This window comes from Vulpes vulpes, chromosome 4 (assembly GCF_048418805.1).
Source record: "Vulpes vulpes isolate BD-2025 chromosome 4, VulVul3, whole genome shotgun sequence".
NCBI lineage: Eukaryota > Metazoa > Chordata > Mammalia > Carnivora > Canidae > Vulpes > Vulpes vulpes.
In genome coordinates this window covers 67981045-67997628 of record NC_132783.1, presented here as the reverse complement: position 1 = coordinate 67997628, position 16584 = coordinate 67981045, and the positions used below count along the sequence as shown (strand labels likewise).

Genomic DNA, 16584 nt, shown 5'->3' with positions numbered 1-16584 from the left:
GGAGCCCTTCATTTTCCAGACCCTATTCTCAAGAAACCTCTGGAGTGGGACCCACATTTAGAAGTGTGAGACTTATTTTTGAGCACAGTGAAGGGGGGACTGTTTCAAGTTTCCAGAATGACCTGTTCTTTAGCTTTAGTTTAAATAAATGTTGCCAGGTTGTTTGGGGTTGGCCTCAGCTTATGGACAGCAATGCCACCGGCTAGGAATGCCTAAGGGCACTCACCTGCGCCTGTACTGCCTGTGGTGAGCCTCCAGAGACATTTCCCCAACTGGAGCCAATGCTGAAGCCAGACTGACCCTTGTGGATCTTTTTAGGATTACAAGATGCATCTCAGCAATAATCCAAGGAACTTTTTAAAAAAATTTATTTATTTATTCATGAGAGACAGAGAGAGGCAAAGACACAGGCAGAGGGAGAAGTAGGCTCCCTTCAGGGAGCTCGATACGGGACTCAGTCCCACGACCTTGGATCACACCCTGAGCCAAAGGCAGATGCTCAACTGCTGCGCCACCCAGGTGCCCAACTCAAGGAACTTTGGAAAGACAAGGTTTATTACTTACAGGTTCTGGAGAGTACACAGCATACCTAAGGCCACACAGAAATCCTGATGAGATTCTGAGAAAGAGAGTGTGTGTGCTCACAGGCCTAGAGTTCTGCTTTTATTGGGGTCGAGGGCAGGGGCCTAGGGTTTCACAGGTTCACTATTGGTGAACTTCAAACATAAAAGCAGGAACCAAAGTATTTGAAGGAAAAGTAAGCAGTGGATCAAATGCTCTACTAGAGCTTTCTAAAAAAAAAAAAAAGAGGGAACTTGATGGTAGGGTGGCTGCGCTTTGTATCTAGCTATATAGCTGGCAGTGTTTATTTGAGATGGATGTCTTTGAACTGGATGCCTTGACAGTCAGAAACCTAATGTCAGGCACTTACATACAATCCAAAAAGCAGACTGTTGGGTGCTTACACTACACAGGCTGCCTTCTGTTTTATCTGCCCCACATTCTACCACTTTCCCTTTGCAGTGCCTTAGCAGAATTATTTTGTGTTAGATACTTCTATGAAAAACTTCCCACTACTGCCTTTTTGCCATCCGTTCTCTGGGGCAGAGGAAAAAAAATGGTTGAAGATACACGCATTCACTTGTTTTCCCAGTAGAGACATTCTAGAGAGCACAGAGAATGGCAAAACCAGCTCATTCTGCATTTGAGCTGGATCCATCCCCAACTGAGGACCAGCCTTCCATAAAAGAAGGAGCCAGTTGTGACTTCGTGGCCTCCGGTTTTATCTTTGGTCTAGTGGGATAGGATTGGATTGGTGGTAGACACTGAGGATGCTCCCATTTGTCCAGTCTGGCTGGGTTTCCCAAGCTCATGACAAAAAGCATAGTTCCTTCTCCTCAGCTAAATAGAAGCACTATGATCTTTAATTGTTAAAAACTCTGCTGGAGGCTTTTTCTCTGATCTTCTCTGAGACACTGGTACAAGCTGAGGATGAATTTCCCAGGATCTGTTCACACAAAAGCACCCATACGAGAGGCACACAGATTGGCAGCTCCTGTGGGTGGCAAGGACAAGAGGAGGAAGCCAGGCTGAGGCTCTCACACAGTTCGTGTTCCCCGTCCCAGTATCGGGGTGCAGTCAGAGTCCTGGGGCTCCGTTGATGCTTACACTTGGCAAAGCTAAGTCCATACACACACGGTCCTTTAATCTGCTGTGATCTGGAGCATAAGCACCAACTCTGTAGCTCAGTGACTGAAGAACCACACGAAGCTCTATTTCCATCAGCTTCATCCTCATGAGAAGATCCTAAACAATGATAGAAAAAAAACCTCTGGAAGTGTTCTGCTGTGCATGCCCAGGGGATGAGGAAGAAGGGGCGAACTAGCCCCATTCCATCTTAACGTTTGCTTGTTGGTATTCCCTTTGAATTTTTAGTGTTTTTTTCTCAGGGAGTGCTTCATGTTTACTCTGTAAGATTGGAGTCTTCCAAATGTTTTAGCATTACCAAAAGCAGAAGCCTGTTTCTCCTCTCAATAAATTACCACTTCCTGAACACTGTAGGTTCCCCTAAATATATGAACAGGAAAATGAACATTTCCATTGTTTGTGCTCTTTACCCCAGACATGAGCACACACAGAGCCTGCCACGACTCCCAACACCCACAGTGGGAACAGGGACACACACCTTCAGGGAGGCACCAGGGAAAAAGGCTGGAGCTTTGGGGAGAATTTTAAGTTCTGACTTAACTTGCTCTATAATCTTTTTCAATTCCCCCAGAAATAATACACCCTCAGTAGACAGGATGACCGTATCCAAGGAACTGAATTTCCTTCGGGGATGTAGAGCTCATGGGGAGTATGTGGTGAATCTGCTGGGCTGGTGGGCCCTCTGGGGCTCTGCTATCCTACGTCACACTTCATATATATCCCTTGTAAAGGGCATCCAGGAAACAGTGGGTGGCAGCTGGTTCAGTTTCTTTTACTTCTGGAAGTCCAGAACTTACGAGTTCTCCTTGGCTGGCGGCTACACTTCCTCCGTCTTCTTTTCATGCTGGGCGGGGTCTGAGGATAGGGGAGATGGAGGGAGGTCAGTGCAGGGGTCTGCAAGGCCCGGTGGAATGTAAACATCACGGAAAAAGAAGGGCTTCAATGGGCCAGAAACTTCCAATACCTCTGGTCCCGTGAGGACTGCAGATCCGAGGAGGAAGTTAATCCCCAAGAGAGCCAGCCTGTTTTCTGCCCTCCAGGGACATGGATGGAGATGTGGACATTGACCTTCCAGAGGTGAGCCTTCCTTCACATGTTACCCTGGAGGGTGGGATTCTGTGACTGTCCTGAAAGCCTCCTCAGTCACAGCGTCCTACAGAACTTTGAGGTTCAGGGAATGGCTTATCTGCAATCAGGTAGGTCTTGATTCCAGCCTCCTGGAGGCCAAGTCTCGTACCTCTAAGTCTCTCACATCCCACCAGGACCCAGTGTAGGGGAGAGCGAGGTGCTCTGAGGAAAGCTTTGTTTAGAGCTTTTGTTTTCTTCTGTGCCACCAACTGGCTCTGTTCCCAGAGAGGTGGCTGCTGCATCTGAAGGGGATGGGGTGTCTTTAAAATGCATGTAGTCTAAGAAAAATCAGCAGGAAGAAAATGAGAGTGGCTAGTAGGTTCTCTTGCACTGGACTTGGCGGAGCACCGACTTCTTCCCTACAATATGTGTGCTGATAAGGGAGCAGTGGGGCGGGTCTTACACTCGTCCAAGGGCTGGAAGACTTTCAAGAGGTGCGGAGGTGTAACTGGGACAGTCTGACACTTCCAAAGGCAGCACCAATCTGCACAAGATGAAACCACAACACCCCAAGCGTTTGCTGAGCTCTCTCCATGTGCTAGACCCAGGGCTGCCTGCCAGAGACAGACTCCTGCCCTCAAAGATTTCACCATCTGTCAAGACACATGGTTCAGCAAGGAATTACAGTTGAGAGTGGCGAGGGTCAGACAGAGGAGGTGCCGGCAGCGCCGAGCACCCTGGCTGGGCCCCTGCTAAGTCAGGACTCTGCCTCCCTTAGCGCTGTGATCTGCAGAAGCCCCTACTTGGTCCTTCCAAATACTCCATCTAAAGAGCCTGCCCAAGTGAGCCTAACGCTCCAGGCAGCGGCCAGAGCAGGGCCCTCCTGGCGGAGTGAGGTCCCAGCCTCTCCCGCAGGATGCGCCATCTCCGCTGCAGGCCTCTTTTTTCTTGCTATTTCTTGGGGAAAGCAAATGCCAAGTTTCTCTTCTGTGGGTCCAATGCAAGTTCCTCTGGTTGCTTTTCAGCTTCCGAAGCCCACTCCAGCCGGCCAGGAGACGGAGGAGGAACTGCAGTTCCGGGCCCTGTTTGACCAAATCGCTGGGGAGGTAGGGATGGCCGCAAGCTGCGCTTGGCCTTGACCCCTGCAGTGCTGGGGCGCGGGTTTCCTCTGCCCCGGGGATGCAGTAGGGTGTTTGTGGGCCACACTTCCCAGAGGCCTGGTGGAGCTGGTGAAGCTAAATCCGATGGGAGACCAGGCCCGGCCATTTGGGAGGCTCTGCAGACTGCCTCGTCCACCGCCCCCGCATGCCAGTTTGCCACCATCGGTGGGGCAGGGGCACCCAAAGCCAGGCCCTGGGGGCTTTCTGCAGACAGCTAGAGAGAGCTGTGCAGAGATGGCTCATTGAACTCTGCCCACAAACCATTGCCTTTAGAATGTTCTCTCTGCTCTGGTGGAAGGTGGCATTGTTGGAGGACATCACCATGAAATTGCAAATGTGATTTTGGGCCAGGTTTGGCCGCTGTGGCCAGAGCCAGCCACAGGGGAAGGAGAGAATCTGTCTCTCACCTCCTGCCCTTCGCCCCCACCCCGTTCTTGCCTGCTCGGTTGTCAGCTTGTTTGTTGGGGGCCCTGGTCACTCTTGGGAGCCCTGGGTATCTCTTGCCCCAGGAGAAACTGCCCTACCCATGCTCCCTCGCAGCCTGATTAATCCTTTAGTGGCAGGTGCTGATGACTCCATTCAGGGCTCCTGAATTGTAAAAGAGGTGTGCTGCCTGCACCTGGGGGCAGAAGGTGGTGGGATTTCAGGTGGTGTAAGAAACAGGAGGGGAGGGAGACTTGGGCACAGCAGTCCGGGTGCAAAAAAATGGGGATTTGTGTGACTTTGTATAAGCCACAGCAGGCAAGGTGGCCATCTGCTCTTTGCAGGGCAGACAGCAGGACAGAGCGGGCAGGTGGGGCAGGAATGGTGAACTTCCAGCTTTGGGCGCCGGCTAGAGGCCAGGCCAGGGTGAGGGCCTCCTCACAGCTGAAGAGTGACAGAAGTTCCCCGACATGAAGATCCGGGTTTGGAAAAGAGGCGAAGGAATATTGCAGGAGATTCTTTCAAACATTATTAATGACCTGTAGAGTGAGCTCACTGGTTCCAGTCCTGCTCTTCTTCGGATTGGCCCCATGACTTGGGCAAGTGGCTCTGCCTCTGTCAGGCCTGCTCTGGTCCATGGGGGCTGGGGCTGCATCTGTAATTTCTCCTCTAGGGATGAACACCCCAACCCCATCCCCCAAGCCTCAGAAGCTTCAGGGGTGGCACCTGGGTGGGCACATGTGGAAATAACTTCACAGGAGACTGTTTCGCACCAGTAGATCAAAACCCTGGATGCAAAGGAGCCCTCGGTCCGTGCTGCTCAAATAGTCATGCACATAAAACTTTCCTGAGCATCCTGGAAAAATGCATATTTCCTCTCCAGGAGGTCTGGGGCAGGGCGGGGAGCGCCACATTTCTGATAAGCTTCTAAGGGCCGTGGGTGCTGAGATCTAGTGGACTTGGTGGATGGCCTCAGATCAGTGGTTCTGAATTCACCCTAGAGGTTTTGAAAATAATCCATGGGACATCCTCCCAATCTCTTGATTGAAATGGTCCCTGGAGTGAGTCCCCAGTGGGGATATTTTTAATACTCTCTGGGCTGTTCTGCATGGAGGGGCCTGGAGACCCAGACATGAAGGCCCTCTAACATAAGCGCCATGTAGGGAGCTTAGCTCAGGGAGTGGGGAAGCTTGCCTCGCCTGGCCCAGTTTTTCCATCCTTTCTGGGCTGGGCATGTGAGTCCTTGAGAAGTTAAGCAGACTGAAGTCACAGGAGATGGGCACCTGGGCCTGGCAGCCGGGTCCTCGAGGGCCGGGCTTGTGACTTGAGTCAAATCAAGCTCAGAACTGGAAGCAAGTAACAAAGAAGGCTCTAAGGGCTGTAAAAAGCAATTGTCTCCCCTTCAACAGGATATGGAGGTGACAGCGGAGGAACTAGAATATATTTTAAATGCTGTGCTGCAAAAGAGTAAGTGCTCTTACCACCCCCACCCACCCACTCACCCATGGGAGACCCCAGGGTTCCAATGGAGGGGCCGTGTGACCTGTGACTTCACGCCACTGGGTCTCCTCCAGCATCCCAAGGCTCCTGCTCTCCAGGGCTGACTTTAGGTAGACTTTAAAAATAGCTTTCATTGCTTATTTCCTGATTACAAATCTGATGCCAATAATGGTAGAAAAGTCCACAAAAATGCAGAGAAGCCCGAAGACAAAGACAAAAACCAATAATCTAACCACTCAGAAATAACCACTGTTAAGATGTGCGTGTGTGACTTCATGTATGTGTGTCTCTCAGTGTGTATATATGAACACACACCTAATAATGGTCCTTAAATTATAGATACAATTTTATTTGTTAACCTAACAGCTTTGAGATATAATTCACATACTATACAATTCACTCATCACGGGTTTTAGTGTGTTCGTAACATTGTATAACCATCACCACAACCAATTTTAGAATCTGTCACTCCAAAAACTGTACCCAGGAGCAGTCAGACCCCACCTCCCCCAGCCCCTGACACCCGCTAATCTACTTCCTGTCCCTACAGACTTGCCTATCCTGGACTTTTCCCATAGAAAGACCCATGTAGTAGGTGGTCTTTTTCCACTGGTTTCTTTGACTGAGCAGGACCTCTTCAAGCTTTATCCACGGTGTAGTATTTGCCAGGACTAATTTAATCCTTTTATTGGCTTGATAATACTGCACTGTAGGAATATACTAGCTTTTGTTTCTCCATTCCTCACAGATGACATACAATTTATTGCCACTTTCTGGCTGTTATGAATAATGCTGCTGTGAATGTTCGTGAACGAGTTATTTGTGTGGACACCTCTCTTGGGTGTCCTAAGACATTTGCTGCATTACATGGTAACTCTATACTTTCTGTTTCAAGGAACTGTCCGACTCTTTTCCAAAGTGACTCTTTTATGAGCATTTGTGAATGCTCAAATTTCTTCAGTAATTTCAAATCCTGCCTTTTAAACTGATGTTTTATGATCATTTCCCCAGGTCATTAAATGTGCTTCAAAAACATGGTTCTTAAGGACTGTGTCACAGTCTATCCCATACATATAACCTTTGCTGCTCCTACCCTTCCATTGGTCATTTATGTCATTTCTGAATTTCTGCCATTATAAATAATCAAATGATAAAGATCTTAATTAATTTGTAATTCTTTGCTTGGGATTCTTAAAACTAGGATAAATTAATGGAGAGATATTCCCATTTTTTAAGGCATTTTTTTATATTTTGCAAATTTTCCTCCCAAAAGGCCATGTCAGTTTCTTGTCTCACCAGCATCCTGAGAGTGAGCCTGTCTCCCCCTCACCAGCTCCAGATCTGACCATACCCTTGGACTCTCAGCAGCCGGGAATAGGTTTATCTTATCACGTATCCAGATGAATTCTGCTTTCCTGTGTGATTTCAGAAAAGGACCTCAAATTCAAGAAGCTAAGCCTGATTTCCTGTAAAAACATCATTTCTCTAATGGATGTATCCTTCCAAATCCGTGGGCAGAAAGAGCTGTGTTCTCCTGTTGTGCAGACCCTCCTAGGATGTGACACCCTTAACTGGCAGGATAGCCTTTTTCCCAGAGAATATCCAAAGACCAAGGAGCCCCTAGAACTGGAACAGAATCAAGAGGCACAGACTGTCCAGTGGGGGGGAATACTTTTGAAGGGACTTGGGGGTCTTGTTGCCACTTTGGGGTCCCAGCTAAGGGAATAAAGTGTGTTTTTATCATGCGCTTTCTGCAACCTTCTGGTGCCATCCCCACCTCACTCTTGCCTTTTCCCCTCTTCAGAGGTGCGTGGTTTGATGATTAAGCCGCCCTCCCTAGAAGCCTTGAATCCATGTTACAAGTCCCCAAGGCCAGCCTGTTACCCTCCCAAGCCTAAAGTGAGGCACCTTGGTTTGAAACCCTGCTCATCTTCTTTCCTTCCTTCCTTCCTTCCTTCCTTCCTTCCTTCCTTCCTTGACGCGCTCGGCATAGACCAGTGGCAATGGGAAGCTGGAGTTCAAGGAGTTCAAAGTGTTCTGGGACAAGCTGAAGAAGTGGACAGTACGAGACCCAGCACCATGGCCTCTGGGGATCGCACAAGCCGAGAGCAGGAGGGGATACTAAGTGGCCGAGGGAAAGGGCAGGAGGGAAGGATTCATGATGGAATTCCCTGGTTCCCTTCTCATGCTTATGAAAGTGCCACAATGCTTGCCTCCAAAATGAGAAGGAAAGCAAAAGGCCTAATGCAGCCAGGCCCTATGAGGCCTCTCGTCCTGTGCTGGCGCCGTGCAGTTACTGCCACGGATGACGCCTTCGGCTGCCCTCCCCCTGTTCTCAACGCCCTCTCCTTCCCACAGAACCTTTTCCATCAGTTTGATATGGACAAGTCTGGCACCATGTCCTCCTACGAGCTGCGGACTGCCCTGAAAGCCGCAGGTAAAGCACAGCCTGAATGTCCGGCGTGGGCTGCTTACAAGCCAGGTACTGTCTGTGGGCAGCCACTTGCTTCTCAGGCCCTGGAAGCTGGCCAGTCCTTGACCTCGGTGAACCATGCAGTTCATGCTTCTTAAGGACACAGCCCTGTGGGTGCCAGAGCCAGGCCTCAGGCTCGGGACCCACTCACACCAAGGCCCATGTTTTAACCCACTGTGCAATATTGGCAGGAAGCTTTAAAATGTATCCACTAAGGGTGAATGTAGCCCAACCCCCTCTCCAGCCTCTGGCCACGTTTTCTGGCCAAGCAGAAGCACATGTGACCCTTTGGTGGCAGGCCCAGTGTGTCCAAACCTCTAATTGCTGCTTTCAGGTGATGATTATCATGGATGAGGAAGGGCAGCCTGATCCTATGATTTGGGTTCAAATCCCTTGATTTGAGCTCCTCTGCCACCTGCAGCTCTGTCCCTGGCTTTGTCACCATCAGACTGAATCCAAACCAGATGATTCAGTCATGGTTCCTATCAGCTCTGTACACGAAGGATGGGATCCAGGTGGTGTCTCTAACCCCCTGGCAGTCACTACCTTGGCCACCTGAGTCTCTGGGGCTCTGCGGTCTTTTGCACACAGTCGTGGTTTTGAGGCCACTGCCCCAGCCCCTGCCAAGCTGTATGGTGTGTCTCACAAAACACCTCGGGCCCCCCGGACCCTGCCAGAGTTTATAATCTGCTTCCCTCCCAGGTGAGCCAAACATCAGGATACATTGTCAGCTTCATGGTCTGATAAAGAATGTCTAAAATCCGGACCATCTTGGGTCCTATATCCAGGAGAGGAGGACGGAGCAGAGAGCAAAGGGAGCCCTGCAGAGAGGAGGGTGTGTTTGGGTCTTCACTAGCCTGACATGGGCAGTAGGGGTGCCCCATTCTCCCCTCCTCCAGCCCCATGGAGAGCAGATGCCAGGATTTGGGACATTGGCCGCAACTGGCTACTGGCTGGCTCCAGACACTGCCCTCTGTGCCTGACTGGCCTCCTCTCTGTCTGGGATGGAACTGAGGAACAGGACAGACCCAGGAGACTTCTATGCAGTATGCTGAACATTCCCTGGAATGTGAGCACGTAGACTGAAGCCAAAGGGAGGCCATTCCCTGGGATGTAGTTAGACATCGAAGCCTTAAATATTGGATCTAAAGTGACTTTACCTGTCTAAAGCCCTCAACCAACCCACAGGACTCAAATCCCAAAGAAGAGAAGCAAACCACCCCTGGCTCAGCCTGGGTGTGTGAAGGGGACCCTGCACCATGTGTCACCCACTGTAGGCAGCAGCATCCATTCTAGAAACACGATTTCTAGAACCCTCAACATCTTTGGGTTAAAATGCTCTCCAGAAATGGAGGCAGGGGAAGGGGGGGATGGAGCTCAGACACCCTTCAGTGTTAAGTTCTTCCCAAGTGAGGCTTCCTGAAAAGTCAGCAAGATACCATGGGTAAGTGAATGTCAAAACCAAGAGCATGACATCACGAGTCCACCAGCAGCCCCCCTAACATCGACACACGCTGCCATGCTGCATCCATGCTGGGGACAGTGGCCCCCACTGTGCCCGGGAACCCACACTCTGCTGACAGAGCACTGACCGGGTGTGCCCCGTGGGGCCTGGCCTGGACAGGCCGTGTCTCATATCCCTTCCCCACAGGCTTCCAGCTGGGCTGTCACCTCCTGCAGCTGATTGTCCTCAGGTACGCGGACGAGGGTCTCCAGCTGACCTTCGATGACTTCCTCAACTGCCTGGTCCGGCTGGAGAATGCCAGCCGTGAGTATCTGGTGGGGCTGTGTCTCCTGGGCCCTGGGGGAGGGTCCCTGTCCTCTCAGTTCCCTCCCAGGAGCGGGTGAGAGACAGCCGGCCAGAAATCCTGGGAGAATAGGCCAGGGAGCCGCCCTGTGACCTCTGTGCTGTGTGTGTGGTTGGGGCGGGGGGAGTCTTTGCCTGCAGTCCTTAGGAGTCTTCTCATCCACCACTCTGGGTTAGAGCCCAGCACACTTCCGCTGGCCACTCCGCTTGCTAAGAGTCATTCTCTGCGGGCACATTCCAGGGTCCTTGCAGGAGGACCAGGTGGAGGGGGTACTCCCACCTCACATCTGAGGAAAGGTCCCATTTGGGGTCAAATCCATCATAGCACATAGAATCCAAAAAGCCTCTTTCCCCCCAACTTCTCCCTCCCTCTCTCTCCCCCTCCCTCCACCCTACCTTTGTGTTCTGTAAGCCCTAGGGGCTGACCCAGTTATCAAGAAAAGACACATTATGTGTAGGGGGGTCCTTAGAATTTGTAGTTTGTTGTCACACTGTCACAGAGTGGAAGCTCAGTGAAGCACATCTAGGGGCCTGGAACCCAGCACCATCCAGGATGGCTGCCATGGTTGGGTGTGGGGGGCGGGGAGCAAAATATGTCAATGCCCAGGCCCTGCACCCCTGAGGAGGCCCATGCTTGGTTTAACACTTTGGTGTCACCATCTTGAATTTTAATCACTTTTTAAGAAGGGATCCCACATTTCCATCTTGCACGGGGCCTCACAAATGATGGACTCATCCTGTCTGGGATCTTCTAAAGGATGTTTGCAAAGTGACCCCAAGGCACTTGCTAAGCCAAGGCAGAGTCCATGCTCCTTGGATCTCTGGTGCCAGAGCTCCCTCTACTTTTGTGACACTTAGAACATGTGTGATTACCTGTTGAGCCTGTAATCACCAGGAGGGTCACACTTCGTGGACATGTGAGGCATATGTATTGGGTAATCATGATGATTTGAGAGAGGCAAGTGGTGCAAAAGGCCTTATACAGCCAAGCCAGGAGGCTGGGCTTTCTCTAGGTGGTCACCATGAGCTAGTAATAGGTGCATTTTAGAAAGGCCCTCGTGAAAGGTAGGGACTTTCTAAGTTTGACACAGTGGTCAAAACTGACCTAGAAATAATGAGATTTGCTGGCTTCTCTGCTCTCAACTGTCCCTGTCCTTTCTAATTCCCCTCAGCCTGATCCTTCCAGGCAGGGGGCTCTCAGCTAGTTCTTACAAACTAGTTCTTATATTCAAGGAATATAAAGGAAAAGTCACTTTAGTCTTAACACCATCCTACTCCAGGATCTTCATGTTCCATTCACCACCTGGAGAACATTTTAAAATACCAAGGCTAGGGCTTTATCCCAGGATTATCTAAACTTTTGATTCTTGATTTTTTAAAAATATTTTATTCATTTATCCATGAGAGACATACAGAGAGAGAAGCAGAGACACAGGCAGAGGGAGAAGCAGGTTCTGTGTAGGAACCCGATGTGGGACTCGATCCCAGATCCTGGAATCATGCCCTGAGCCAAAGGCTGACACTCAACTGCTGAGCCACCCAGGTGTCCCGATTCTTGAAATTTTTAATCATACAACTAAGTATAAGGAATAACAATTAGTCCCCGTGTGCCCCACACCAGTGTTCCCAAACCTTGCCACTTATTACAACCCCTTAGGGTAGCTTAAAAAAATTTCGATGACCTTGGGTGGGGGGTGGGCAAAATAGGGGAAGGGGAGTCAAAGATGTTTTGTGATGACCAGGCTGGACAGGAGGCCAGTCCGTTAGAGGGTAGGGGGTGGCAAGCAGCACTGATGTTTATAAAAGTCCCCCCAATAGTTCCAGCACCTTACATCGGGCTCAACAATTATCATCCTGCTAATCTTTTGTATGTTCTTCTAACAAGTACTTTTTTCTGAATTATTTGGTAACAAAGCTCAGAAATCCAGTCTTTTCCTTTGCAAATATCTCTAACAGGCAAGCTTGTTATCCAACCCAGCCCTCATGCCGTCTGCACCCCCAACAACATTCTCGTAAGCCCTCAACATCATCTAAGACCTGGTCCACGCTGAACATCCCCAGGCCATCTCTCCACGTTTGCTTGCTCGTCTTGGGATCTAGTTGCTGCACTTGGCTGTTGGGTTCTGTCTCTTTTGCTCTATGGCAGCCACTTCCTCTTTTTCGTTATATTTTTAAAGCTCCTGGGGTGCCTGGGTGGCTCAGTGGGTTAAGCATCTGCCTTTGGCTCAGGTCATGACCCCGGGTCCTCTGGGATCGAGCCCCAAGCTGGGCTCTGCTTCTCCTTCCCCCTCTGCCTGTCGCTCCATCTACTTGTGCTCTCTTACGTGTGCTCTCTCTCCATCAAATAAATAAATTAAAAATCCTAAAAAGAAAACAAAACAAAACAAAAACAAACAAACAAAAAAAACTCCTGTGTAACTCTTAGGGGAAGTCAGGATTGCCTGGCTTGGCCACTTTAACTAAATGGGGAGACCGAGGTCCAGAGAGGAAAGTAACTTTCAGGTTATTCAGTGCGTCAGCTGTGGTGTCCAGCCAGCTCCTGTCCTCCCCCAGCTCCACCTACGTGTATGGGCACCTACAGTGCTCATCAGGGACTCGTAGAGATTGAACAGCTTTCAAGACTCATGAAAAATTTTATGCACATGTGCTTTTTCTCTGGGGAGAAGCCCTGTGGAAAAGAAGGGCTCTGTAGTTCCCTGAAAAGTTAACATAGAGGGAATGTTTGGGGTCTAGGATCTGGCTGGCTGACTGGCGTATTGTAGATGACAGCACGTGCCACCCAATGCTAAGGCCACCAGGTCTGCCATCCCAGGAATTCAAGAACCTCCACCAAGCGACAGAAAATCCCGTGTAGTCAGCCTGAGTCTAGGCCGGCCATTCTAGAAGATCCTTGCTTACCACCAGATGGAGCAGCTCCTCCATGGGCTGCCCAGCAGGCCCCGAGGTCACTGGGAAAGAAAGAAACCTGTTGAAGGAACCGTCCCCACAATGATGCCTTTCTTGTGTCTCTCCTATTAGGGGTGTTCCAGGCTCTCAGTACGAAGGACAAGAATGAGGAGCTCATTCATCTGAACATAAATGAGGTACGATCCAGCCAGGCTATGCAGAGCCCTGCTCTGTGAATACTTGCTGAATGCACGTGAAGGTCACCCTTAGCCATGGGCGTAGTAACAACAATGAAACTGCTAATATTTTTTAGGTACTAGTCAGTCAGCAGCCAATGCAATCATTACGATACTCCTATGAGCTTAGGGTTAACAGAGTCCCCATTTGGCAGAAGTGGAAACTGAGGCATAAGGCGCTTAATCACCTGGAACAGAGTGAGCAAGCAAAACCTGCCTTCTTCTTCTCTTTCTTTTGCCATATGGGTTCCTTAGCCTGCCTGTCTTCTCGCTCCCTATTTGTGCACCCCCCTTGCTCATGTTATCATGTGGGTCTTGTGATCCTCGGGGGAGGGGGGCCTGCACATGCACGTACATGTGTGTATGCGCACGTGTGCAAACACCTCAAAAATCGTGAGAAAGATACAACTTTTGCCAGTTACAAGGCTAACCACAGCAAATGTGATGAAGGGGAGCACAAGGATCCGAGTTTCAGAGGCTTAGAAGAGGCGTCCCAGGTGTGGACCGTCCTCTCCTCATTGCCCAGAGTGTGGTGTGTGGACTAGTGGCCTGGGTGTCACCTAGGGGAACTGTTAGAAATGCAGAGTGCCACATAGTGCACTCTGTCCACAATACTGTTATAAACTTCAGAGTTGCTAAAAAACTACATCTTAATTATTCTTGCCACAAAAAGAAATGATAATCATGTGACCTGAAAGAGGTGTTAGTCAATCACGTTGAAATATATAAATGTATCAAATCAGCACATTGTACACCTCACACTTGTACAGTGTTATATGGCAGTTAAGTCAATAAAATAAATACAATAAAAAATCATGCAAAAGAACAAAATGCAGAGTACCAGGCCCCATCCAGACCTGCTAAATCCCATCTTGTTTTAGGAGGATCCCCAATGATTCCTACACATACTAAAGTCTGAGATTGCTGGCTAGACATTCTCCTGACCAAAGGCAGGGAGGAAACTACGGAACACCTCCCTTTGCTGGTTCCCAGAATTTCTATTGCCCATTTTTTTCCCATTCTTGCTCCATGACTTCCTGTCCAGCTCTGCTTTTCCTCAGACAGAAGGGTTGCAAAGCTGGCAGCCCATGTCTCCTTCCTGTCATCTCTGAGCTCTTCCCCCACCCCACTGTCTTCTACTTTCACACTGCAAACCCTGGCTCATTTCCAAATTCAGTAACAACTTGGGATTTGGGTTCCACTTTATTGACCATCAAGATAAAGAGGCTGATAGGTGTGCAGTAAATGGGATGGAACCTCCCCTCTGTGCCTTGGTTTTGGTCAATTCACCTGCTCGGTGCCTCAGTTTCCCCATCTGCAGAGAGTTCAAGGCCTTAATCTTATACCAAAAGTTTGGTTTCTAAAAATATCATGTAATTTGGCCATTTACTGTGTGGGCTCATCACCAATGTTCTCATATGTGTATCTCAGATCCCTGGATACACTGTAACTCACAGTTGTCCATCTCTAAAACATGGAGAACTGTGAGTTACAAAACTGGACAAAACTTTGAGTCTTCTCCCTCTCTCTCCCTTCAAGCCCATCATCCTCAACTCTGGCTGAACATTAGGATCACCTCAGGAGATTTAAAAACCCCAATGGAAAAAAAAGAAAAACCCCAATGGCCTGGCTATAAGCCAGACCAATTAAGTCCAAATCTCTCAGGGTGGGGCCCAAGCATTGATATTTTTTAAATTCCCCCATGAGTCCAGTACTGTCCTGCCTGAGGTGCCTCAGGAATGCTGTCTGCTTTGCCAGGAAGAAAGCACATTTCTCTCTCTCTCACTCTCTTTCTCACCATCTGCACTTGATTTGAGCTAACTCAGAAAGAGCTCAGGGCCTCCGGAAAACTGAAAATGCTTGGAATCATTTTTTAAAATATTTCATGTTGAAGGAGAAGTCCATATTTATAGGCAATATGATTGGATGCAGAACTGCTGTGACATAAACAAACCAGGGCTGGTAGGGGAGTAGAGGAATAACCAACTCTTCACTTTCTCTCTTTTTTTTTTCTTTTTGTTTCTAGTTCATCAACTTGACAATGAACATCTGAGGCTCCCCTGGCAAGGATACAGTCTGTCCAGCTGAGTCTTGGCTCTTGGGCCATGAACTTCAGAATGTTTCTTGGTGTAGAGCTCTCCTCCCATTATCCAACCTTCTCATCCCCCTGCCCCATCACTTTAATCTTGGAAGAGTGAAATGGACTCAGCTAGGATCTCTGATTTTATTCTACTTCTTTGTACAAGCACTGTCCTAATATGGGCTGATGCCACCACCATTGCCTTACCTTCAGATTTAGGCATTTCTAGCAATTTCTCCCCCTGCCTTCACCATCTCTTTCCAATACCAATTGTCAAAAGTGTAAATCAGTGCACAGAACTATGGCTTGGGGTGTGGAGTGTCAGTCATTATACTCAAACATCCTATACAGGACAATGTTTTTATTAATGTATTGGAGCCTGAGATGAAATGTAAAGGTATGACATCATAATTAAACACTTTCCTCATCCTAGATGTTTCCTTATTGGGGGAAAACCTCAGGGAATTCTGGATGATTACTTGTAAGAGTGGAACAATATGAAAATCCCTATTTCCTCTTCCAAGAGGTGGTAACTAAGTAGTCAGTCTCTGTCCAATCCATTCTTTGTGTCTAAAGCTTTTGAGTCAGAAGATCCAGGGGCAATGTTATTTCTTTTCAGGAGTCCAGATTTGGATCAGTCTGGATTGCATTCATTTCTACCATGATGAAGAAGAACAGAGCAGGAAAGAAGCCTTATTTAGCCCACCAAATTGGAATAATGGGAAATAACACAATATTGCCTCAGTAAATGCTAGGTCTCATTTTCTTATTTATATACTTGTGGCAGGGGAGGTGGAATGGAGGGATGTACAGAGAGGGAAGAGGGGACAATAGTTGGGATGAAGATCAAGTTAGAAGTGATGCTTCATCAGATTCCTGTCTCCTTGCTAAACATGCCAAGGCAATATGGTCTCCTCTCACTTCTCAACCCTTCCTTGAGCTCATCCAGCAATGGAGGCATGTGATAGGAGCAATATGAAATAACAGTTTTTTCTAGTTTCTGTATTTGATATTTGACATGTTGAGGCCTTGCTGATCTTGGAGGGATTCCCCCTCCCAGGGCTAATCAATTCCCAGAGATAGCAAACAACTTGCCTGCAAGTGTGCCTTTCATATACAAACCAACCAATCCAGAGCCAACACCCAATCACCTCCTCTATGGGACTTTCACACTCCAGTCCACTATCTACCTTCTCTAATCGCCACAGGGCCACAGTCCACTACCTACCTTCTCTAATCGCCCA

The 16584-nt window shown here is 48.8% G+C and overlaps 1 protein-coding gene across 1 annotated transcript in view; it reads left to right on the top strand.

The window, feature by feature from the left end:
* CAPN9 (calpain 9) overlaps positions 1-15772 on the top strand; it is a 39972-nt gene extending 24200 nt beyond the window's left edge. The window contains exons 12-20 of the mRNA XM_026008784.2: positions 2748-2784; positions 3801-3881; positions 5768-5825; positions 7288-7352; positions 7852-7920; positions 8217-8295; positions 9983-10099; positions 13157-13221; positions 15287-15772. Of these exons, the coding sequence (XP_025864569.2) occupies positions 2748-2784; positions 3801-3881; positions 5768-5825; positions 7288-7352; positions 7852-7920; positions 8217-8295; positions 9983-10099; positions 13157-13221; positions 15287-15313 (598 nt within the window). The 3' untranslated portion in view covers positions 15314-15772. The remainder of the gene's footprint in view (positions 1-2747; positions 2785-3800; positions 3882-5767; positions 5826-7287; positions 7353-7851; positions 7921-8216; positions 8296-9982; positions 10100-13156; positions 13222-15286) is intronic.
* Positions 15773-16584: the final 812 nt, after the last annotated feature.